The sequence below is a fragment of the Scylla paramamosain genome, chromosome 24 (assembly GCF_035594125.1).
Source record: "Scylla paramamosain isolate STU-SP2022 chromosome 24, ASM3559412v1, whole genome shotgun sequence".
NCBI classification, from domain to species: domain Eukaryota; kingdom Metazoa; phylum Arthropoda; class Malacostraca; order Decapoda; family Portunidae; genus Scylla; species Scylla paramamosain.
Genome location: NC_087174.1, coordinates 12,943,242 through 12,968,327, shown reverse-complemented (window position 1 = coordinate 12,968,327; position 25,086 = coordinate 12,943,242). Strand labels below are relative to the sequence as shown.

General features: G+C 43.9%; 1 protein-coding gene across 1 annotated transcript in view; it reads left to right on the top strand.

Annotated features, from left to right (window-relative positions):
* The window catches only part of LOC135112522 (mucin-5AC-like), a 96,109-nt gene extending 71,273 nt beyond the window's left edge, over positions 1-24,836 (top strand). The window contains exons 14-22 of the mRNA XM_064026937.1: positions 6,616-6,814; positions 11,286-11,530; positions 12,336-12,539; positions 13,662-13,863; positions 14,579-14,733; positions 17,195-19,443; positions 20,322-20,446; positions 20,714-20,802; positions 24,671-24,836. Of these exons, the coding sequence (XP_063883007.1) occupies positions 6,616-6,814; positions 11,286-11,530; positions 12,336-12,539; positions 13,662-13,863; positions 14,579-14,733; positions 17,195-19,443; positions 20,322-20,446; positions 20,714-20,802; positions 24,671-24,836 (3,634 nt within the window). The remainder of the gene's footprint in view (positions 1-6,615; positions 6,815-11,285; positions 11,531-12,335; positions 12,540-13,661; positions 13,864-14,578; positions 14,734-17,194; positions 19,444-20,321; positions 20,447-20,713; positions 20,803-24,670) is intronic.
* The last annotated feature ends 250 nt before the right edge of the window (positions 24,837-25,086 follow it).

Below are 25,086 nucleotides of genomic sequence, written 5' to 3'. Positions count from 1 at the left end.
GGAAGAAGGACGGGGCAGATGTGGAGGAAGAAGAGGAGGTGGAGGAGAAGGAGGTGTTGGTAGTGGAGGGAGAGGAGGAGTGAGGGAATGTGGAAGAAGAGGAGGGGAATATGGAGAAAGAAGAGAAGGTGAAGGATAATGATGATGATGGTGATGTGAAGGAATAAGAATACAAAGGAATACAAAGGAAGTCCAAACAACAACATATTTTGAGGTTCTTGCTAGGCTGTTTGGGTAACTATTGTACGCCATTAGTGGGAGAGACTAAGTAGTACAGGAGAAGGCTCAGGAGGAGGAGGAGGAGGCGGAGGAGGAGGAGGAGAAGGAGGGAGAGGAGGAGGAGGGGAATAGGAGTGAGTATAATAATAATAATAATAATAATAATATAAACTTTATTCAGTCTTTTGTACATACATTGTATAAAAGAAACTTTGTTCGGACTGGGCTCTAGTCTACATACTGTCATTAAAATAAGAATAAGAAAATATGAAAATAGTTCACATAGTAAAAATTCACACAATCATACAATGAAGCTGATATTACTGTTAAGCATTTTAATGCTCCTAGGTACAAATGAATTTTTATATCGTGAGGTTCGTTGTACAGGTGCTTGTAATCTTCTGCCTGATCTTAAGTACACATAATTATGATGAAGCGGGTGTGTCTCATCCATCATAATTTTTTTTGCTTGTTTTATGACATTTACTTTATATATCTCCTCCAGTGGCATCACATTTGCCCCTGAACCTTTTAGCCTGTTTTACTATTTTATTGAGTTTATTTTTATCCTTACATCTGAGAGTACTGAACCAAGTGGTTATTGAAAAAGTTATGATGGATTCAACAATTGATTTATATAGTAATGAAATAATAGTTTTATCTACCCTAATGTTGTTTAAGATGCGAAGGTGATGCACCCGTTGGTTACACTTGCTATAAACTAGTTTTGTGTTGCTGTTCCCAGTGAGTTTGTTATCTATCATTATTCCTAGATATTTATACTCATCCACCCTTTCTACAGTTTGTGATTTTATTACAAGTTGTGCTGGAGGGATCTGATTTTTCCTAAAGTCAATGATCATCTCCTTAGTTTTTAAAACATTTAGATTTAAATAATTCTGGTCACTCCATAAAACAAAGTGGTTCACTTGGCTGAGAAAGTTGTTTTCATCACCATTAGATATTTTCCCAATTATAGCAGTGTCATCTGCATATTTCATGATAGTGACATTTCTATGATTACTTTGACAGTCATTTGTATAAATTGTGAATAGTATCGGTGAAAGCACACATCCCTGTGGAGCTCCTGTATTGGTGGTTAGAATATCAGATTTTATGTTTGATATACTGACAAACTGTGTTCGGTTTAAAAGGAAATCTAGAATCCATGAAATAAGGTTGCTGTTTACATTCATATTTAAGAGCTTGTCAATAAGTAGGTGAGGTTGAATGGTGTTGAAAGCACTACTAAAGTCAACATATAGTATACGAATATAAGAGTTTAAAGTTTCCAGATGGCTAGTTATTTCATGGTTCATGGTTAGGACAGCGTCTTGGACACTTCTACCAGCGGAATAAGCAAACTGTCGTGGATCACAATACTCAATTACATCTCTGCACAAGATATTCTTGACAATACTCTCGAAACACTTAAATATCACGCATGTGAGCGCCACAGGCCTAAAATCATTGTTTACTTTAGGAGAACGAGTTTTGGGTATGGGGATGATTTTTGATAATTTCCATTGGGCTGGGACTTTACTTTGGTCAAGGGATGCCTGAAATAATTTATGTAAAGGGAGTGTTAACTGCTCACGACATGACTTCAGTACTCTGGCACTCACACCATCGGGACCACATGCTTTCCCAGTCTTCACTCTTTTTAAAGAATTACAAACTTCCTTAAGGGATATTTCGATACGCCTATCATTTGTGTTGCTTAACAGTGATCTTAAATTTGCATTATTATTTTCAAAGTTGTGTATATCAAATCTGGCAAAAAATGTGTTCAGTTCGTTAGCGTATTCTTTGGTGATATTTTGTTCTGATATTTTTTGCTTTGTTTGATAACCACTTAATTGTTTCAGTCCTTGCCACGCGTCTTTCAGGTTATTAGTTCTAAACTGGCGTTCTACCTTCTCTTTATATGTTTTCTTGGCACTCGATATTTTTCTTTCTAGCCTTTTCTGTATTGATTTCACTTGGTTACGGTCACTTGATAGGGACAGAAAGGGAGAATTTAAGATGATTAGTGGGGTGAGGAGGAGGGGAGGAATTGACAGGTAAGGAGGAGGAGGAGGAGGAGGAGGAGGAGGAGGAGGAAGAAGAGGACCAACAGGTAGGAAGATGATCTTAGGTTTTGGCGCGTGGCCGAACAAACCTATTTCCTCCTCTCCCCGCTTCTCCCAGCCTCTCCCTGACCCTTTCCGCCTCTCCCTGTCTCTTCCAGCCTCTTCCAGACTCTCTCCGCCTCTCCCAGCTTCTCCCAGTCTCTCTTCGCCTCTCCCTGCTTCCATACTCTCGTCGCCTCTCCCAGCTTCTCCCAGCCTCTCTTAGTCTCTCCCCTTCTTCTCTTTCGGCCTTTCCCAGTCTCTCCCCGATTCTCCCAGCCGCTTCCTTTCTTTCCCCTTCTCTTCCCCTTCTCTCTCTGCCTCTCCCTGCCCTTCCCTGCCTCCCCACACCCATCCTCACCTCTGCCCCGCCTGTTCCTCCCTCTCTCCTTCTCTCCTGCCTCTCCCAACCCCTCACTCTCTCTTCACGCGCCACTACAGGGGAGAAAATGCAGCAGGCAGACGCAACATGCTGGCGACGGTGTGTGGTGACTGAAATGTCTTCTCCTAATGGCCCGTCCTTGCAGTGTTGTTTGTTTGTCTTGTTGTTTGCGTCTTGATGTATTTTGTGGAGTGTTGTGTATTTTAGTGATTTTGTTTGATTTTTGGTTATTTTTATTTATTTATTTATTTATTTATTTATTTATTTGGATATTGGTGGTTTTGTGATTTGTATTTTTTATTTATTTATTTATTTTTTTTTTTTGTATGAGTGTCTTTTGTTGTTGTTATATTTAGTGTTTATTTTGTTTTTTTTCCAGTATCAGTTTATTATTATTATTATTATTATTATTATTATTATTATTATTATTAGTTTATTTATTTTTTTTTCAAGTTTACCATTGTCAGGTTAGGTCATTGAGGTCAAAATATTCACGAGAAACTACTACTACTGGTACGACAACAACAACAACAACAACAACAACAACAACAACAACAACAACAACAACAACAACAACAAAAACAACAACAACTACTACTACTACTACTACTACTATCACCACAATTACCCTATCTCTTCTTCCTCCTCCTCCTCCTCCTCCTCCTACAACTACTACTAATGCTGGTGTTCTTCATGTAAACAGTGCTACAATCATTACCCGTTCCTTACAACTTGGGGTCTCTGCAGCTTCCTCCTGTCGCGGGCTGGTGGTGGGGCAGTGGGGCGGGACACTTGTCAGTAGCGCCCCGCCCTTGGCCATTCATCACATGCCTGGGCGTCTGACGTCTAGGTATTCTCGTCTCACAAAGGCAATCGTTTTATTAACTTTATTGCGATGAACACTGCGGCGACTGACAGCCTGGGTTCCCTTCACGACCTTGGCCTTGATTTAGGTTGTGGCCGTATTCTGAAACCTTTGCTCTCTCTCTCTCAAACCTCTCTCTCTCTCTCTCTCTCTCTCTCTCTCTCTCTCTCTCTCTCTCTCTCTCTCTCTCTCTCTCTCTCCACGACTGTTTGCAAAGGCCATAGCGATGATTAGCAGGGTTCTCAAGAGTGTTTCTTCTCCGAACCATGTAGAAATCTTGTTAATCTGTCAATAGAACTATGAAAGCACTCTTAAAAATCCGTATCACATCACGACTTCTATTCTGAAAGGCCACTGGGATGATTTGCCGGGTTCTCAAGAGTGTCAATAAATGCAAAGTGCTTAGCGTAGGTAGAGGAAACCCACACAATAGGTACACATTAGACAACCAAACTCTGGTAGGTACAGGGTACGAGAAAGATTTAGGAGTTATAGTTAGCTCTGAACTCCGTCTAGGGAAACAATGCATAGAAGCCAGAAACAAGGCAAATAGGGTACTAGGCTTCATTTTTAGGAGTGTTAAAAGTAGAAGGCCGGAAGTAATATTAAAGTTATACTTAGCGCTGGTCAGACCTCATCTAGACTACGCGGTGCAATTCTGGTCCCCACATTACAGGAAAGATATAGGTCTATTAGAATCAGTACAGAGGAGAATGACTAAAAGGATACAGGGGATGAGGAGTATTCCTTACGAGGCGAGGTTGAAGCTGTTAAATTTACATTCTTTAGAGAGACGTAGGTTAAGAGGGGACCTGATAGAAGTCTTTAAGTGGTATAAGGGTTATAACAAGGGAGATGTAAGCAAAATTCTTAGGATCAGCAACCAAGGTAGAACAAGAAATAACGGGTTCAAGCTTGAAAAATTTAGGTTTAGGAGGGAGATAGGAAAAAATTGGTTCTCAAATAGAGTGGTAGATGAGTGGAACGGATTTAGTAATCATGTAGTTAGTGCTAGGACACTAGAGAGCTTTAAGAGAAGATTAGACAAGTTTATGGATGGGGATAACAGATGGAAATAGGTAGGTGTGTTTCATACAGGGACTGCCACGTGTAAGCCTGGTCGCTTCTTGTAGCTTCCCTTATTTCTTATGTTCTTATGTTCTTATGTTTCCCCTGTTAATAATATATAAGTCTTGTTTATCTATCACAAAAACCATAAAACATCCTCAAGAACCCGTGTAATTTTAACAGAAGCCTTTTTGAATGCAATGAACGTTCGGCGCAGAAGTGTTTCAGAATATGGGCCAGAGAACGTATTCTGAAGCCCTTTGCTCTCTCACCACAACTATTTTCAAAGGTTGCCAAGATGATAAGCCGGGTTCTCAAGAGTGTTTCTTCTGTTAACAGTATAGATATCTTGTTAATCTATCATTAGAATAATAAAAAAAAAAAACACCCTTAAAAACCTCGTGAAATTTCAACTAGAGCCTTTTAAAAGCGACCCGGTTTCTGAAACTCTTTACTTTTACCACGACTATTTTCAAAGGCCACCAAAATGGTTAGCCTTTTTTTTTAATATAGTGGAGTGCTGGCCAGAAGTGTTGCATAATATCTTAGTTTGAGGAAGTGTGGGACGGTACGGTACATCTGCCGCTATCTGAACCATCACGTCCTCCGCAGCCGCCTCGTTGTTGACACTGCAGTGATCAGCGCCTCGGAGGACAGCGAGGAGAGAAGGGAAAGATGTGAGGAGTGATTAGAAGGAAGGAAGAGGAGAGGAAAAAAAAGAAAAGAAAAAGACATGAGGAGTGATAACGAGAGAAGAGGAGAGGAGAGAATGAAAAGAGTTGAGAATGGAATGAAGAAGAGAAGCAGCGAGGAGAGGTAAAGAGGGATTGAGGGGAGAGAACAGAAGAGGAGAGAGGTTCAGTGTCACCGTGTAGATGCTTCTTAACTGGTGTCTCGAAGCTCGTTCCTGGGATATAGTGTGCCTCTCTCCACTTGTCCTGGTGTTCCTCTCGTTCCCAGACAGGCCACAGGTGTCTTGTTGTACTGTCACGCTGAGTTTTATCCATCTGACCTCATCATGGAAAGAATGTTACGCTGGTTCTGGATTTCCTTTCTTCACTACCGCCTTTAGGGATTGGGACCTTCAGTGGGTATTTTTTTCCTTATTCTTTTTATTTATTATTTATTTATCTTTTTTATTTTCCTCTTACAAGAAAAACAAACACTTCTTCATATTATTCTGGATTTGCATTCTAAGTGGTCTCTTTATACCGACTGGCATCTTCGTAGGCCATTTTTGTCTCATTTATATTATTATGTTTTATTTTTTATGCCCTTTATTTACCCTGTATTCCCGGTGTTTTATTTCCTTCTCTTCTCCTTGTTTCTGTTCACTCCTTACATCTTCTCCTTTCTCTTCTCATCTCATGTGCCCTCCCTTTCCATCTTCACCTCTTCTTTTATCCCCCCCTTTCTTCTCACCTCTTATATTCTCCCTTTCCATTTTTCTCCTTCCCCCTGTCTTTTCATCCTCTGCTTTTCATCCTCCACCTTTTCCCTTTATTTTTTTTTTCATCTGGTCTTCCTTCCATCCGCACCACTGTAACATAAACAAAACCCTTCACTCTTACCTTCCTTCCTTCTATCCACATCTCATTTCTTGTTTCCCTGTCCTTTCATCTCTTGCCTTCCCTTCTTCCATCATCAACTCTTCTCTTGTTCCCATCTTTTCATCCTCTTGTTTCCCTCCTTCCATCCACACCTCTTCTCTTGTTCCCGTCTTTTCATCTCTTGCCTTCTTCTTAGCTTCCATCCACACCTCACCTCTTGTTCCCGTTTTTTCATCTCTTGCCTTCTTCTTAGCTTCCATCCACACCTCACCTCTTGTTCCCGTCTTTTCATCCTCTTGCCTTCCCTCCTTCCATCCACACCTCACCTCTTGTTCCCGTCTTTTCATCCTCTTGCCTTCCCTCCTTCCATCCACACCTCTCTCACACAAACACAGCCTAAGCCGCCCCTTACTGTTGCAGCCTGCGGGACCACAACGAGAACATCTTAGCCCAGGAGTCCATCACGGAGAGGATTCAACACGTGACGTCCCGCGCCCAGCACCTAGACAGCCTCATGTTCCCGTCAGCAGCCGCCACCTCCCCGCCCGTCCCCGCCACCCCTCCCTCGCCGCCCGCCACGCCCCCGGAGCCTGTGTCGCGGGCGGAGACTGAGTATGAGGTCAGTTCGGTGTTCTGAGACCTGACCTCCGCTGGGGTGACGTAGAGTGTACGTAGGGGTGACTGCACGTGTTTGTTTGTCCGCACGCACGCACGCACGCAATCCCCATTCTAATACATCACACACACACACACACACACACACACACACACACACACACACACACACACACACACTAACATTACCTCACGCACACATTCACGATATCACTCACGCACTTGAAGCTCACTTTGCTCTCTCACCATGACTATTTTCAAAGGCCACGAGATGATTATCCGGGTTCTCAAGAGTGTTTCTCCAGTTCATAATGTAGAAATCCTGTCAATTCGTCACCAGAACCGTAAAAAAAACACCCTTGAAAACCTCGTGTGACTTGAACAACTAAAGCCTTTTGAAAGTAGTGGAGGTGCGGCGTAGCAGTGTTTCAGAATACAGAACACACACACACACACACACACACACACACACACACACACACACACACACACACACACACACACACACACACACACACACACACACACACACACACACACACACACACACACCACCTCACGCACACATTCACGCACTCACGCACTCCCACGCACACACTTTAGTATGGCCACGCATGCGCACCATCACAATTCTCGTCCGTGCAGGCGCCGTGTTCTCAATAAGGTGACTGAAGGAGCACGATCTTAGTGGCTTTGAAAGACGCGCAGATAGAGAAAGAGAGAGTTAGACAGGCGGGATGTAGTAGATTTTTGTGGCTTTATTTATACAGCATTCAGAGAGAGAGAGAGAGAGAGAGAGAGAGAGAGAGAGAGAGAGAGAGAGAGAGAGAGAGAGAGAGAGAGAGAGAGAGAATCCTGCCACTCTATCTGTTCTCTTACTACCTGTTTTTTTTATTGTTGTTATTGTTGTTACCTTTGTTTTTTTGTATCGTGACCTAACCTTAGTAATTAGTGAGCCGTAGAGGTGTGGCGCAGGTGAGCAGGTGTGTGTAGGTAAGTCTTGGCCACAGGTAGATATTTCCGTAACATTACTGACATTGGGGGTAGCGTGGCCATTGGGGAGAGAGAGAGAGAGAGAGAGAGAGAGAGAGAGAGAGAGAGAGAGAGAGAGAGAGAGAGAGAGAGAGAGAGAGAGAGAGAGAGAGAGAGAGATTTCATAAGATTAGTGAATGAGAAGAATAGATGTTAGGAGTCTTCGTGTGTGTGTGTGTGTGTGTGTGTGTGTGTGTGTGTGTCGGGAGGAGTCTCTCTCTCAGCCTCACCTGTTGATGCTGTGGAGATGGGCACCCTTTCCTTCTTCCTTTATCTCCTCTGCTCTCTCCTCCTCTCTCTTCCTCTCTTCTCTTCTACCTCTGTCAATCACTCTTCACCTCTCCTTGCTGTTTCTCTTCTCCATTTACTCCTCAACTATTTTTTTCTCTCTTCTCCTCATCTTCCCTTATCACTTCTCACGTTTTTTCCTCTTCTTTCCTCTCCTCTTCTTTCCTTTCTTCCTCGCTGTTTCTCTTCCTCCATTCACTCCTCTCATTTTTCTCCTCTTTCCTCTTCTCTTTCTTCATTCACTCCTCACCTCTTTCTCTTCTTTCTTTTTCTTCCCCATTCATTCCTCACTTTCCTCCCTTTCTCTTCACCTTTTTCTTTTATCCTATTAATCTCTTAAATCCTACCCCTTCTCTTCTCATCTCTTGTATTTCCTCTTTGAATTTTTAACCTGTTCTTTTCCCTTTTTTTTTTCTTTTGTCTTTCTTTCCATTTCCTTCCATTCTCACCTCTTCTCCCTTTTTCTCTTTATTTTCCACTTCTCCTTTAACTGCATCTTCCATTTTCTTAGCATTTCTCTCGTGTCCTCTCTTCTCCTCTCGTGTGATGAATGAGTGGTGAGACGAATGACGCTGAGTTAAGGAGCTGGGAAGGTGAATGGTAAGGTGACTATGAGCGTGAGTGTGAGGTGAAGGTGATGATGATGGGGAAGTGTGAGTGAATATGAATAAAAAGGTTGATTTTATTGTAGATTTTTTTTTATATGATTGATTATTTTTTGTTAGATTTTTTTTTGTTCTGTTTGTATTTTAATTTGCTTTATTTTTCAATTTTTTTTTACTTGCTTGTTTGTTTGTTTACGTGTTTGTGTGTGTATCTGTCTGTGTTTTGATTTTTTTATTTTCTTTTGGTGACGAGTATTCTATATTTTTTTCTTTGTTTGTTTGTGCACTTGTTTACGCCAGTTTGTGAGTTTGTGTGTGTATTTTTCTTTGTCTCATTTTGTTGATATTGTTGTTGTTGATCTATTTTTATTTGTTTCCTAATAAAACTACTCACGAATTGCTTGTTTTGTGGCACTCCCTGCACCTGTTGGCACCTGGATGTACGTGTGTATGTACGTATGTGAGTAGTGTACGTGTTTGTATTATTGAGAAAACTCTAACCTGGTGTAAGCCTAAGTGATGAAAACGCAAAACTGTTATTTTTTTTTTTATCTTTTCTGTGTTGCCAAAATAGTTCACTAGTTTTGTATATGTGTTTTTTTTTTTTTTTTGTTTCATGCATTTCTTATACCAGGTTAGTTTTTCCAATAGTACGTGTGCAGTGTACGTGTGTATGTACGTGTGTAGTATGTCGTGTGTAGTTTGTGGGCACTGCATGCTTAGACCACACACTGCATGGCACTACTCCCCCCTGCCTCATCCTGCCTCACCCTGCCTCCCTGCATGGCGTGGACAGGCTGCCAAGCACTGGAGTGAGGTCTGGCATCTATGGCACTGTATTGCTAGTAAGTACTGTAGTCATTAGTACTTAAGTCGTTAGTACTTTGGTCATTAGTACTCTACTCATTATTACTTTAATCATTAGTACTTTAATCGTTAGTACTCCAGTCGTAATTACTCTAATCATTATAGTAAAACAATTTTGTACTGAGTGTTAGGCGTGGCCCTTTGGGAATTCGGCTTTCCGTTGCCTTGCCAAATCTACCTCCGCCGCGCCTGAAATGATCTGAGAATACCCTCGCCCTCCACTAAAGGTCCTCTATCGGCCTTTTCTTTCAAGAAATATATATATTTTTCGTTATAAATAAGTTTTCTCGCTGGTATGAGACACACGAGAGCGCGTGGCAAGTGCGGGAGAAGTTTTCATGTTTGATGGTGACCAGAGGAAATAAATTCGGTTACCTGCCTCCAGTTGATCTGTGCTGCGTAGCCGTGGCCGGTCACTGGTCACTCCATGACCTTGGTACTGTTATAGTGTGGATCAGGATCATTGCTATTATCCTCAAAGAAAAGAAACATTCATAATATTTTTCATCCTTATTAAATAAGTGTATGTATTCAGAGTCATGTTGAAGCAATAAATAGTTAGCGCATCACACAGAAAAATGAGTGTTTTGACTGGCGTGGCAGGGCGAGGGGAAGGAGTGTCCTCACGAGGCCACGCCTAAACGCCCACTACAAAATAATTTAACTATAGAACTATAGTCGTAAGTGCACTAGTCATAATTACTCTAGACATTACTTTTCAAGGCAGTATATAGAGAATGGCTGTTTGTTAATTTCTTGAGTTTCGTTTTGGTTCATTGTACGAGATTTTTTTTTTTTTTAAGTTACTCATGGGGTTATGATAAAAGATTCCAGTTGACTGCACACCTCACCCCCCAAAAAAAAAAAAAGCGAGTCAGGAATTAGCTAATATATTTTCTCAGATGTCAAAATTCTCAATACTTGAGAGTCTATTTTTTTCGTCCATTTTTCTTTTCTGTAGGCGTTTACTTAGATTTTGCATCGTGCTTTTAAACTGCTAAACAGCGCCGTATTTATTTATAAGAGTTTACCCAAACCTCCAGCATCTCGCTTTCTTTTAAGAGAAGAGAAAACGGAGGATGGTACACTATGGAAGGCTGGGCGACTGAGTGTAATGTTCATTCTAGAGTGAAATGGAAAGTGTAGGAATAATTAAGGTGACCGGAAATGAAATGTTAGGCCACAAATTGATGTACGTTGTTGTGGAGTTGCTGGAGTTGAGAGATGAGTAATGATTGAGTTAAATGGGTATTAATGTTAATTCAGGATTGCAGGAGTAGTTTGGGTTACTTGGAGTTAACTATTTGGCTAGAGACTGATGAGCATTGTTATTGGGTGAACATTGTTGTGGGGTCGCTGCAGTGAAAGAGATGACTGAGAAAAGAGCTGAATGTCTCGTCAGTGATGTTAACTCTGGCGTGAACTGAGAAGAGGTGTACAGTGGGTAAGTGAGGAGTGAATTATTTGGTTAGAGTTTGAATTATAGGATTATGGAGTTGCTGAAATGCTTTATTTATTTACTTATCTATTTACTCATTTATACATTTATTTATTTATTGTTTATTTGTTTATTTATTTATATACTGATTTAACGTAAATTCCAATCCACGAGATATTCCACGTCCCACACAAGCAGACGAGCGAATAAGTGTCTGCGGGTGTAAGTACGTGCGTGTGTTGCAGGGGAGCGGCAGCAGCACCACCACCGAGTACTGGACGTGTTCAGAATGCACGTGCACGGGGTCAGGCTCGTACCACACGTGCCCGGAGTGCCAGGAGCTGCAGGACCTCTTCACGCCAGACGACACCAGGCCGCCCTCCGAGGATGACCTGCCGCTCGACGAGATCCTGCGGCGGAGGTCAAGGTCGAGGACGAAATCAGGATCCAAGGGCAAGGATGACCCCGCCAGACGCCGCAGCAGGTCAAGGTGGGTGGAGGTCAAGGTCTGTGTGCTTGCAGAAGTCTCGTAAGTCTGTTCTGTTCACTCCTTACATCTTCCTGTTTCTCTTCTCATCTCATGTGTTCTCCCTTTTCATCTTCATCTTCTTTTATCTCTCTTTTGTATTTTTATCATCGTTTTCTTCCAACCTTAAGTAAACAAACTAAATACATAAAATCGAAGCCCACAGTGATATTTAATGGGATTTTAATAGTGTTTTTTCCTACTGGCGATGCGGAGACTGTTAAACTATCACTAGAATCATTGAATCTGTTAAAAGTAGCAAAGACTAGTCGAAGTCAGGACCTGCATTCTCTCAGGACTCAAATAAAAGTCCTTTTCGAAGCCCAGTGATAATTGGATAGTTAAAGTACCACTAGATTTTTTTTTTTTTTTTTTTGCCTTTTACGTCCATTCCCCCTAATCTCTCAAGGCTAGGACGATGCCTCTTAACGAAGGACTTTGGTTTTGGGATCTGGAAACCGTTGCCCCGAGTGGATGCCCTTCCTAACCTCGGACACTGAACAGGCATCTTAGTGGGCCTTTTATTTTCTTTGTTGTTGTTGTTGTTGTTGTTGTTGTTGTTGTTGTTGTTGTTGTTGTTGTCGCTGTTGTCGCTGTTGTTGTTGTTGTTGTTCATCTTGGCTAGTGCAACCTCTTACATGAAAAAAAAAAAAAAGAAGATTCGAACCCGTGCGCTTGAGGACTCAACGGCATCCAATCGAGATCACTTCTTTTATTTTCTCAGGACTCCCATAAGGATCCATTTAAAAGACGCCTCCCACCCTTCCAGATCACGCAGTCGGTCCACTCCTCGAAGGGTGGACGCCGAGGAGGTGAAGGCGGCGGCGACGAAGGCGAAGAAGGAAGCGCCGCAGGATCACCCTGATGCCATCCAGAGGGCCACGCGGTGCAGGTCACGCTCCAGGTCCAAGTCCCTGACGCGCGAGATTGTAGCGTCCTTCAAGGAGTTCAGGGACAAGGTGACGCGTGGCAGGTAAGGGACTGAAAGATAGATATAGAGAGAGAGAGAGAGAGAGAGAGAGAGAGAGAGAGAGAGAGAGAGAGAGAGAGAGAGAGAGAGAGAGAGAGAGAGAGAGAGAACTAAATATGACAGTTGCTTCCTACTATATGAAATGTGAAGGAAGAGGAGAAGGAGAGGAGAGAGAAAATTGAAAAAAAAAGATACGAGAAGAGAGAAAGAATAACAAGGAGAGATGCAAGAAGAGAAGAAAGAAAAAGAAAAAACGAGAAACAACCACTGAAACGGAAGGAAATGCAGATTATCAGTGAGAGAGAGAGAGAGAGAGAGAGAGAGAGAGAGAGAGAGAGAGAGAGAGAGAGAGAGAGAGAGAGAGAGAGAGAGAGAGAGAAACATAAGACAAACGCACAGTCCTCCAAAGAACAGAGCACGTCTTCTTGCACTGTTTGCTCACTGTCAACTCCAGCACGTGGCCGCGGTGTTGAGTGACGCTGGGCGAGGCACGGAACTGGGCGGCGCGTCGAGAAGTGCCTGGCTGCCTCTTGTCTGTGCAGGAGCTTCTGTTACGTTTCTGTGGCGCCTTAACTCTTTTTTTCCTGTTATAGTCTATCTCAGGAGGTGTCTGCTAAATCTTGTCTCTGTCTTAACTTTTTTTCCTATCGTAGTCGACCTTTAAAGTGTCTGCAGCCTCTTGTTTGTCTAAGTGTTTATGGGACGTGTATGTGATGCCATAACCTCTCTTTTTCCTGTTATAGTCAATCTTAAGAGATGTCTGCTGCCTCTTATCGATGTAGGAGCTTCTGTTGTGTGTCTGTGGGGCCTTTTTATTTTTTTCTCCTGTGACAGTCGATCTGTGACACTCTCGGGTTCCGTTAAAAGCTTGTTTGGTTATAAAGAAAGATTAGGAAATTAATTTGTCCCCAAAACCCTTAATAATGGGCTGTTTGTCAATCTCTGTATACACCATTTTTACTTTTCCTCTTGTAACGACAAACATAATAAAAGTTGTATAAAGTATTCAGATTTTAAGATTTCATTGTAGGATATAGAATTATTTAAGAGCCTGGAATGCAAAAAATAGTTAAAAACCCACAAGACAAACGGCAAAATATATTAACTTGACTTTCTCGTGCTCAGGTCACGCTCAAAGTCCCGGGAGCGCAAAGCAGCAGCAGCAGCTGCAGCTGCAGCAGCAGCAGAGGCGGTGGGGGCGCAGTCGAAGGAGAATGGCGATGTGCAGAAAGCAGCCCCTGGAGAGCCGCCAGAGGCCGCCCAGGACTTCCAGATCCCCGTGCAGGTGGAGAGGGAAGCCCCGCAAACCCCGCCCTCCCCGGAGAAGGTGAAGATGGACTGTGTTGTTTTCAGGATCGTTTTTATGGTTGTAAACTAATGGACTAATGGACCAAAGTTAGGGAGAAGAAACAAACATATAGATGAGTGGAACAAACTAATATATGGAACAAGCTTGACTGTGTAATGGAACGAACTCAGTAAGAACGAATAGGGTTGTAGATGAGTGGAGCAAAGAACAGACGAATAAAACAAACTTAACAAGAACAAATAGATGAATGGAAGATACTAGACCAATGGAACAAAATCAGCAAGAACAAATAGGCGTGTAGATGGATGGAACAAACTAGACAAATGAAACGAGTAGAGTTGTAGCTGAGTGGAACAAACAAATAGGGTTGCGAATGAGCAGAAAAAAAAAGTTAGCAAACACATCCTCAGAGAAGAAAGAGATACATTGTTATTATAATTATTGTTTTTATTTACGACGGAATGAAAATATGAATAAATTAGACGAATTCAAATTTAAAAGGAAATAGGTAAGAATTGGTTAATTGGTGGTTGTTGATGAGTGGAAGAAAACTGCTACTACTACTACTACTACTATTACTATTACTACTACTACTACTACTACTACTACTACTACTACTACTACTGCTACTACTACTACTACTACTACTACTACTACTACTACTACTACTACTACTACTACTACTACTACCACCACATACCCACAAGGCTTCACTTACACCCTACCATCGCAGGCGTGGAAGGAGGTGAGCACGGAGACGAGGAGGACGCGCGTGGTGCTGCACGGCGGGGACTCCCAGGGGGACAGAACCCTCACGCTGGAGCACGTCACGTCCCTCAGGAAGCCAGACGACACCGTGGACTCTCGCACCGCCAGGGACTCCTACAGGTAAGCCCCTTCGCCTGCCCTTACTTCCTTCAGGCACTGGTGTAGTTTTTTTTTCTTTTTTGAAGAAAAGTGCGTACCATATTTGCCTGCTTGTTAAAATAACATCTACTTGTAATACTGAAGAAGGCAATTGTTGTAAATGGTAATGATGATAATTTTAATCTATTACATAATTCTCTAAAGTATAAGAAAACTCCTGTTGAAGTAAAAAGTGCCTTCTCTACTTGTCTGCTTGAAAAAATAACATCTACATACTTGTACAATGATGAAAAAAATTGTTGATAATAATTGTAATCTGCATTATAATTCTCTAAAGTGAAAACTCCTGTAGACGTTGATATTCAAGTAAAAGTGCCTTCTATACTTGCTTGCTTGTAAGAAAATAACATCTACTTGTACTTGAAAAGGGCAGTTGCTGTAGATGGTAACTGGTTAAAGGTTCATTGTAATTTGCATTATGATTCTCTAAAGTAAAAAAAAAAAAAAGCTGTAGAATTCGATGCAAATATAATCCCATGCTTTATATGTGCAGTAACTTTTTACTTTATTTCTGGGGTCAAGTAATGCCTGTCATTCTCTACTCTTATCTACATTGTTAAAGTAAAAATTCATGTAAAAGTTAATATTAAGATAATCCATTGCTTTATAATATGTACAGTAACTCTCTGCTTTATTTCTTGGGGTTAAGCTTCTACATTACACGAGCTGTATCATTCTTCTTATCTGTATCTTGGTGTTACAAGTTGCTGTATTCCTTGTAGTCACGTGCATTGGGTGAAGGAGGGGAGGTACTACCAGGCATTCGCTCTGTAGGTGGTGATGGTGTGGTGAAAGGAGCATTTTGAATTGTTTGGGAGCATGAGGTGATGGGTACATAGCATGAAGGAAATGAGGTGTTGTCTTTTTCAAGCATGAGGTGATGAAGTGTTTTGAGTGTGAGCATGTGATGGTGGAGCATTTAACATGAAGTGAGTGAGGCGACTGGAGCATTTTAAGGAAGCGCTTGGGAGCATGTGATGATGGAATATTTAACATGGTCATATTTTTTGAGGTATAAAGTGACTGGAGCATTTTGAGGAAGCGTTTGAGAGCATGAGACAGTGTAGCATTTAACATGAATAGGTCTTCCTTTTTTGGAGGGAGGGATTAATGTGACTGGAGCATTCTGAGATGTTTGTGAGCGTGAGGTGACGGATAGTTTATGAGGTGAATAGAGCATTTAACTTCAAGAGCATAAGACCATTTTATTGTGACACGCAGCGACTGGAATATTTTAAGGAAGCGTTTGGGAGCATGAGGCAATGGATGGATTAAACATGAATGGGCCTTGTTTTATGAGATGAGATAAACGGAGCATATTAAGGAAGTGTTCAGAAGCATACGGTAATAGACGCTTTAAAAATTAACGGCCTTTCATTTTAGGCATAAGGGGACAGGAGCATATTAAGGAAGTGTTTGAGAGCATGATGTCTTGATGCATTTTATGAAAGCTTACGAGAGCATGACGTGGCGGGCATTTTGAGCATTACGTAAAAGGAGATGGATTGCTTTTAGGGCTTGTGCGGGCTGTGGACAGGTGTGTGTGGGCAGATGTGTGGGCAGGTGTGTGGGCAGGTGTGTGTGTAGGCAGATGTGTGGGCAGATGTGTGGTCGTGTATGTGTGGGTAGGTGTGATGCGATTCATACATGTACACAATCACGTAAGATTCCTAGCATGACGTGTTCCCTATACACGTTCCTGTCCCTTCTCTCACCCTCCCACACTAATACAACCTCTCCCTTCCCTTCCTTGGCCCTTCCCTCTCTCCCTCCCTCACTAACATTCTCCCTCTCCCTTCCTCTCCCTTCCTTTCTCTTCCATCGATATGACCTCAGATGTTGCATGGAATTGTCCGCATCGTGACTGATAGAGGCCAGGGAACCGTCACGTCTTCTCCTCTTCTCATCTCTCTCTCTCTCTCTCTCTCTCACTGTGAATTAGTCCCAAAGGCCCCGTCTGTTTCTGGCTGTCCGCGTGTCGCCTTCAATTAGGAGAAAGAGGAGCAGAGGCACATGAAAGCATTGCGTCACTATTGCAAGAGTTCGAGGAAGGAGTGTGGTCAGATTGAAGCAGGTTCCTTGTTGGTGTGTGGCGCTGCGTGGGTGTTGGAGTGGTGTTGAGGGGCGGTGAGGGTGTTATGCCGTGTGTGTGTGAGGGAGGTAGTGGGTGGGAGGGGAGAGAGAGATGAATGTGCGTGTGTGTGTGGTGTCCGGGTGGCTTGGGAGGATGGGAGTACTCTCTCTTTATTTCTTTCTCCCTCTCTCTCTCTCTCTCTCCTCTGGCCTGGTGGGTGGGTGAGTGTCTGCCTGTCTCGCCTCAGCCTCACGTAACATCTCGCAGGGTGGGAAGCTGTCTGTTCTTCGCCTCGCCAGGAATGTCCTCATCTTTACACTCCTCTTTCTCTCTCCTTGCTTCTTCCAGGTGGCACTCTCCACCCCCCACCACCACCACCACTACCTTCACCTCCTCCACCACAGCCGCCTCCCCACCACCACCACTGCGACCCTCCTCCACTACCTCCACTACCGCCACCACCACCGCCATCCCCACCGCTACGTTTTCCACAATCCAGTTACCACAAGCGGCTGCCTCCACCTTTTCCTCCTCCTCCGCTGCTTCTTCCTACACTTCCTCCTCCACTTCCTCGCCCATCCACCGTCCAGTTATGGTCTCCGCTTCCACCTCTCCTCCACCTCTCTCCCCAGTCAGCACCACAGCCTCTTCCTCCACCTCAGCACCCATCCACCGTCCTGTTATGGTCTCCACTTCCACCTCCCCTCCACCTTTATCTCCTGTTGCCGCCACAACGTCTTCCTCCACCTTGCCACCTGCTCCTCGTCCATTCATGGTTTCCGCCTCCACCTCTCCCCCGCCCCCTCCCGCCCCTGCGCCCCTGGTCGCCGTCTCCACCCCCGGGCAGCCCTCACCAACGGACACTTGGCCTCCTCTCCCTCCTTCAGTGGTTGAGGCGCCCTCCTCTCAGTGGCCCTCCAGCGCTGTTTCACCGCCTCTCACCTCTTCTTTTACTACTTCTGCTGTTGCTGCAGCTGTTGCTGCTGCTGCTGTGTCATCTTCTGCGCCTCCTCCCGCGACAGCAGTTTCTACTTCTGCGCAGCTCTTGGCCACCGCTTTGCCTCCTGTGTCACCCGCGCCGCAGCAACAGTCCGTTCTGACGCCTGCTTCGCCTGTTCAGCAGCAGCCCACTGCCCCTGCTGGCGGGTCTCTGCCTCAGCAGCCTCCTGTTGGCGTTTCTTCTCAATCACGAGTCACAGTTCCTGGCGAGGCTCCTTCAGCACCCCAGCAGGCGCCTGCGAGGCAGCACCCAACTCCTGCTGCCTCAGGGGACTCCACTCAGCAGACCACAGTTGTTCCTTCTCTGCAGCGACCTTCAGTCTTCACTGCTGCTCCCACTCAGCAAAAAAAGTCTACGACTATCATCTCACAGCAGCAGCAGCAGCAGCTTCCCCTTCCCTCAACGCCTGCTTCTGCTTCCGCTGTATCGCCGCCCTTCACCACCTCCCTGCCGCCTCCCTCCGCCACTAAGGGTGTCCTGCTGGGCCCGCAACCTTTCCTCAAACGCTCTCCCTCACCTGTCTCTTCCCCTTCCTCTAGACACACGCCTCTAGTCTCCGCCGCTTCCGTAGCCGCTGTAACATCTCCTGTGGTGGCCGCGCCGCCTTACGTAGAGACGCCCCCGCTCGTGCCGCGTTTGCCCTCCCCCGTAGTGACTCCTCAGGGAGCAGTCCGACAGTCCTCCCCAGCCGCGGCTCACAAAAGCCTTCCGCCGCTGGGACTTGCTTCTCCCCCGGGCGAGGCTGAGTGGTGGCCATCGCCCCCCGACGAGCCGCCGCCCGAGGAGCCCACCCTGCTGCAGGTGAGGCCTGAGTCGCCGCGCCTCGCCCCCAGGCAGCACAGGGAGGGCGCCTCCTCGCCCTGCAGGGCACACCGCGAAGAGGAGACGCCTCCCCCGCGCCCTCCGCCCCCAAACCTGGCCATGTCCGCCTCGCCAGGGCGCCCGCCACGCCATCCCGCTCCCCGCATCGAGTCCCCACCTCCCAGGCCACCAGTACCTACTTACATGACCCTCCTCGGGGAGCACGACACCCCGCCCCCCCGCCCCTCGCCCCCCGCCTCGCAGCGCGAACTCACCCCGCCCCGTCCCGCCCCACCCGCCTCACACGATCCCTTGCAAGAGTTCTCGTGCCCCCCGCCACGCCCTGACCCGCCCAGCGACGACGCCGACGACGAGCGGGAGGCGACGCCGCCCAGGCCGCTGCCGCCGCACGAGTACGAGGTGGCGTGCCACCCGCGGCGTCCCTCGCTGCCCACAATCCACGAGTTGTCCCCGCCGCTCCCCGAGGCGGGGGAGGAGCCCCAGCAAGGTAACGAGAGGGAGCGCACGCCGCCGCGCCCCAGGCAACCCTCACTCACCCGCTTTACTCCTCCCAGACCCGCAGAGGACGACGCCGACCCCCTGGCGCCGCCACCTGTGCCGCCCCCGCCCGCGTGTGAGCCAGCAGGCGCGGCGCAGCGGGGGAAGGGCGTCCCTGTAGAGGCCCCCGAGCACTCCTCGCCGTCCGACCATCCCTACACTTCCTCGTCCCCTGAGAAGTCTGGCACGTCGCCGGACAAGGAGTCAGACCCAGACGCCAGTGCCGCGCCCACCCAAGGTGCCTCTCTTCATTACGACACTCCCCCATCATTGCATCTCTCCCTCTCACCTCATACCAGCGCCTCTCCCTCACTCTTCACACCCGCCCTTAAGGTATTCCTCTCATCTCTCAACACTCCCTTCCGTCTCTCCTGTCACACACCTGAGGAATTACAATGTCGCCAGCACTTCCCTTACTTCGTGGCGCCCCTTGGAATCTCATTGCTCCTCACATCACCTGGAGGTCGTGCAGATGTTTTCCTTGTAAGGCACACAGGCGTCCCAGGCAGACATGAGCCGGCGTCACTTCTCACACACTTTCATCATCTCATCAGAACCTTCACCCTTAGATCATAATACTTATGGTAGGATGTTTTATATAAGACTTAGATTTTGTTTAGTAATGCCAACACTTCATTATTATTAAAAAGTAGGTAATAGTTTCATTATATAACGTTTCTTTTGGCAGTTCTGTAGCTGTACTTGTTCACTTATTCGATATCATTGTTTCCTTTAATATTATCTGAAAAAGAAGTAGAGAAAGAAGCTGAAATGATCTCCCTTCGGTACTCCTTTTACATCCAGTAAGTCTTCTTCCTTAATATTTTCTGGAGAGGAGACATACAGACAAAATGAGATTATTCCCCTTCGGTACTCCCTCCTGCACCCAATTAGTAGAAAAACAGACACACTGTTTTCCTCCTTACCTGGAGAACAAGAGGAGAAAAAGACACAAATTAATACTCTTCCCCTCGGTACTTCTTCCTACATCCATTTCTTCCTTAACATCACCTGCAGGAGTAGAGAAACAGTCTATTCTCCTTCCCCAACATTATCTGAAGAAGAACAGTTAAGAGAAACAAACTAAAACTCCCCCTTCGACACCTCCTCATGCAGGAATGAGAGGAAGTGGCAGAGGAGTGGGCGTGACGGACCTCACATCCCCGCGCATCTTAGGTCTCCCGCCTCCCTTTCCGCACCCGAAAGAAGGCGTGGACGAGATAGAGAGGAAGCTGCGCAAGGTAGGTCATACAAGACGCCCCTGTGCATGTACTATACGTATTATGTGTGTTGGTGTGTGCAGTCCTGGTCAGAGGTGAGGTAACGTGTCCGGCTTCCACTGTGTTGAACGGTCTCTGCTCTAAACTCGTCTGATCCGATAACGTCTTGGAAAAGTTGGGACTGAACGTAAAAAGAGAAGGTGAAGTGGAGAGGAAGAGTAGTCAAGCATTTTAAACGGAATATATAGAAGGTCATTAGGATCTTCAAAGGTGCTTTCATGATTCTAGGGAAAGTTTAATCAGTACTCTGCACCATCAACAGGAAAAATACCCATGAGAACACGAAAAATTGTCTTTGTGGACTTTGAAAAGTCATTGTGAGAGTACTAAGCATGTAGAAATAATGATATGACAATTCAAAGACTCTCAGATCAGGGGACTTAAAACTGAGAGATTATGAAAAAGATTAATAAGAATTCTGCACCATCAAGAAAAATATCCATTAGAACACGAAAACTCGATGGCCTTAGAAAACTGTCCTGAGAGCAGCAAGCCTTTCAGAACAGCTCGTGATAGCTCAAAAATTATGAAGTCAGAGATCTTAAAATTGAGGGATTCTAGGGAAAATTTAAAGACGAGTCTGCATCATCAGTAAGGAAAACACTCATGAGAACATGAAGGTTAATCTCTGTGGCCTTTGAAAAAGTCCTTATGAGAGTACAGAGCATTCGTAGATTTTCAGCAGATCAAAGGACTTAAGAAAGAAAACACTACGAGGAAACACAGTGGAAGGGAGTGAGCCGCATTACTCGACCAAGACCAGGAGTGTACGTGTGTGTGGCTGAACACCTCTATGTGTACAAACAAACAATAAAACACGTGGATAAATTACTATTACATACTCGTATATTGCTGGTAACTCAGTGTGTGGATACGAATATGAAAGAAAAGGAGGGATGATATTGGTACTAAATCGAGTAAAAAAAAAAAAAAAAAAAGAAAGCAGAAAAGAAATAGCGCTTCTCAAACAGGATTATTTTTTTTTTAAATTTTATGCTTTGTTGTGGTTGAATATTGCAGATATATATATATATATATATATATATATATATATATATATATATATATATATATATATATATATATATATATATATATATATATATATATATATATATATATATATATATATATATATATATATATATATATATATATGTTACAGTCAATACCTGAATCCAGACAATTTGTAAAGTGACTTATTTTTTCAGGCAATTTGTGAACTGCCTGGTTAGGTTAGGTTAGGTTAGGTTAGGTTAGGTTAGGTTAGGTTAGGTTAGGTTAGGTTAACCTAACCTAACCTAACCTAACCTAACCTAACCTAACCTAACCTAACCTAACCTAACCTAACCTAACCTAACCTAACCTAACCTAACCAGGCAGTTCACAAATTGCCTGAAAAAATAAGTCACTTTACAAATTGTCTGGATTCAGGTATTGACTGTAACATATATATATATATATATATATATATATATATATATATATATATATATATATATATATATATATATATATATATATATATATATATTATTTTTCGTTTATTTCTTTTACGTATAATCGTCAGTTTTAAAACTATTATAGAGCTATGCAGCTTTTCATTGTATCTTCTTCTTCTTCTTCTTCTTCTTCTTCTTCTTCTTCTTCTTCTTCTTCTTCTTCTCCTCCTCCTCCTCCTCCTCCTCCTCCTCCTCCTCCTCCTCCTCCTCCTCCTGCTCTCATTCTCTTCCCTCGAGATTTCTGGTTAAGGGACACAACCAAGACATTGATTTGTATAATTTGGCTTCTTTAGGCCTGTCGTGACGTCATGGCCTACTTGGTGACGTCAGACAAGGTCGCAAAATTGTTACGTTATTTTCACCCTTTTCCTGTGTTCTTTATTGTATTCTGATGCTACTTATTTTTAAATTTTTTAATTTCACGTATTTTATTTGCTGTTTTCTAGTGTTACTTGTTTCAAAATATTTACGTTACCACTTCATTCTTTATTTCTGATTTCATTCCCTCTTGTTATTTCTACTTTTTGTTTAATTATTCAACTATTTTCCTTTATTTTCTAATGATGTGTTCTTTCGAAATTTTTTTGTTTCTCCATCCTGTAGTTGTCTTCTATATTGAAACTTTCATTTAAATTTCTTTCTATTTCCAAGTTTATCTTTCTCTTTTCTTATTATTTTTTTTTTCATATTCTGTCATTTCTCTTATAATTTTCTCATTCGTATCCACATTTCTTAATTCTTTTTTTGTTACTCTTTCTAAATTATACATGTTTTTTCATGCCCTGAGTTAAATCATTAGGTTAGATAAGCCAAGTTTAGTACAGTTAGTGTGTGTGTGTGTATGTGTGTGTGTGTGTGTGTGTGTGTGTGTGTGTGTGTCCACGAGTCTGTCTGTCATCAATATAAGTAGAAGATAAAAATACAAAATAAAACCAATCACATAACATAGACACATACATTTAGCATCCTACCCTGGCAATAGAATAGAAAGCACGTTTAAAATCATGCATTGCTTTACCTTCCTTTAAAAAAAACACTGTGACTTACCCTGCATGCTTCGAGCTAACACAGGACGGCCTAGAAAACTTTGCCTGTGAGTGGATTGTGATGAGAATAACACAGGATGAGGATCTTTATTATTTCATCTCGTGTTTTCTCGCCACCACATTCCACTCTGTTTAATCTATACACTCTGGCCTGTACTTTGGAACGTTTTGGTGTCTATGCGACCATACTTCACTGCATGTATTGATTAATGTTCTTGTAAATTAATATTTGTTTTTAAGTGATAAGTAAGGGTTTGTGAGTCACCTTCCTTTCCTCACGTGTATTGGTGGTTGCCTACTGGCGGGTGTTCGTTCCCTCACCTATTTAAATATTACTGCGAGGCATTTTTTCTCCTATGATGTTATAATTTTTGAACACTCGGTTTTTAATTGTCTAGAGTTGTTTTGTAGCCGAGAAAAGACGAATTTAATGTATTGCCCGAGTGTTTTTTTTCTCGTTCTCACTCCATTACAAACTTGCTTCACTGCTATAATGATAAATAAATAAAGAAATAAGTAAATAAATAAGAAATCAAGTAGATAGATAAATAAGTAAATAAATAAGTAAAAACTAACTTATACTGCCCCACATCCTGTTCGCATCACGCCCTGGCCCGCTCTGCCGCGCCCCGTCAGCCTTGTCACAACTTTTCTCAGTACTGCACATTGCTTCACATCCCAGAGATTCCCCGAGGCAGCACGATGTAACGGAGAGCACGTGATAACTTACTCTGAACTGCACGCCCCCACACAGCACGTCGAAGGCACGTCCCCAAGCACGCTCCCAAACAGCTCGTCCTAGCACGTCCTCAAACAGCACGCCCCAAACAGAAAGCACGCCCCACACAGCACATCTAAAAAAGCACGTCTGAAAAAAGCACGTCAGAAGGCACGCCCTCGAAAAGAAAAAAATCCTGCTTTAACACGTCCCAAACAGCACGTCAGGAACAGCACGCCCCTTAAATAGCACACTTCCAACGGCACGTCCCTGAAACAGCACAATCAGCACATCATTTGCAGCATTTTGACTTGCACGATCTGAACAGCGCGTCTCGTGAACAGCACCTCTTAACAGCACGCTTCCGAAGGCCCGCCTCACCGCAGCGCCTTTAACAGCACGCCTCAGCACCACATCTCGTCTCTCAGTGCAGCATTTCAGTATTACAGCAGTTTTTTTTTTCTAAGCAGCACTTTTTTGGTATTCATTCAATTTAGCCATGTATTTTTATTTTATTTTATTGTTAACTAGGATGCAAAAAGAAAATTATATATATATATATATATATATATATATATATATATATATATATATATATATATATATATATATATATATATATATATAGAGAGAGAGAGAGAGAGAGAGAGAGAGGAGAGAGAGAGAGAGAGAGAGAGAGAGAGAGAGAGAGAGAGAGAGAGAGAGAGAGAGAGAGAGAGAGAGAGAGAGAGAGAGAGAGAGAGAGAGAGAGAGAGAGAGAGAGAGAGAGAGATTTTGCTTTGTTTTTCTTAATCTTACTTATTTTTATTTCATTCTGTCTTTTCATCCACTGATCACCACCACCACCACCACCACCACCATCATAAATCAATTCACACAATATAATAAAAGATAAATAAACAAATCATCATCATACAAGAAACTCCTCCTCCTCCTCCTCCTCCTCCTCCTCCTCCTCCTCCTCCTCCTCCTCCTCCTCCTCCTCCTCCTCCTCCTCCTCCTCCTCTTCCTCCTCTTCTACCTCCACTACTACCAACTACCACCACCACCACCTCCTCTTAGCCATACACAACACATTCCCATGACCCAAAGACCTGCCCCCGCTACCTGTGACCTGCAAGACGTGGCCTGCATCGCTGCGGCCTGCCTGACCTGCCTCTGCATGGCGATGAGGCGCCTGTGTGTGTGCTGGACGTGACCAGGTGCACACGACGTACCTGGCGCGCTGCCCACCGTGTGTGTGTGTGTGTGTGTGTGTGTGTGTGTGTGTGTGTGTGTGTGTGTGTGTGTGTGTGTGTGTAGAGGGCATTTTGTATGTTTATTTGTGTATGGGGA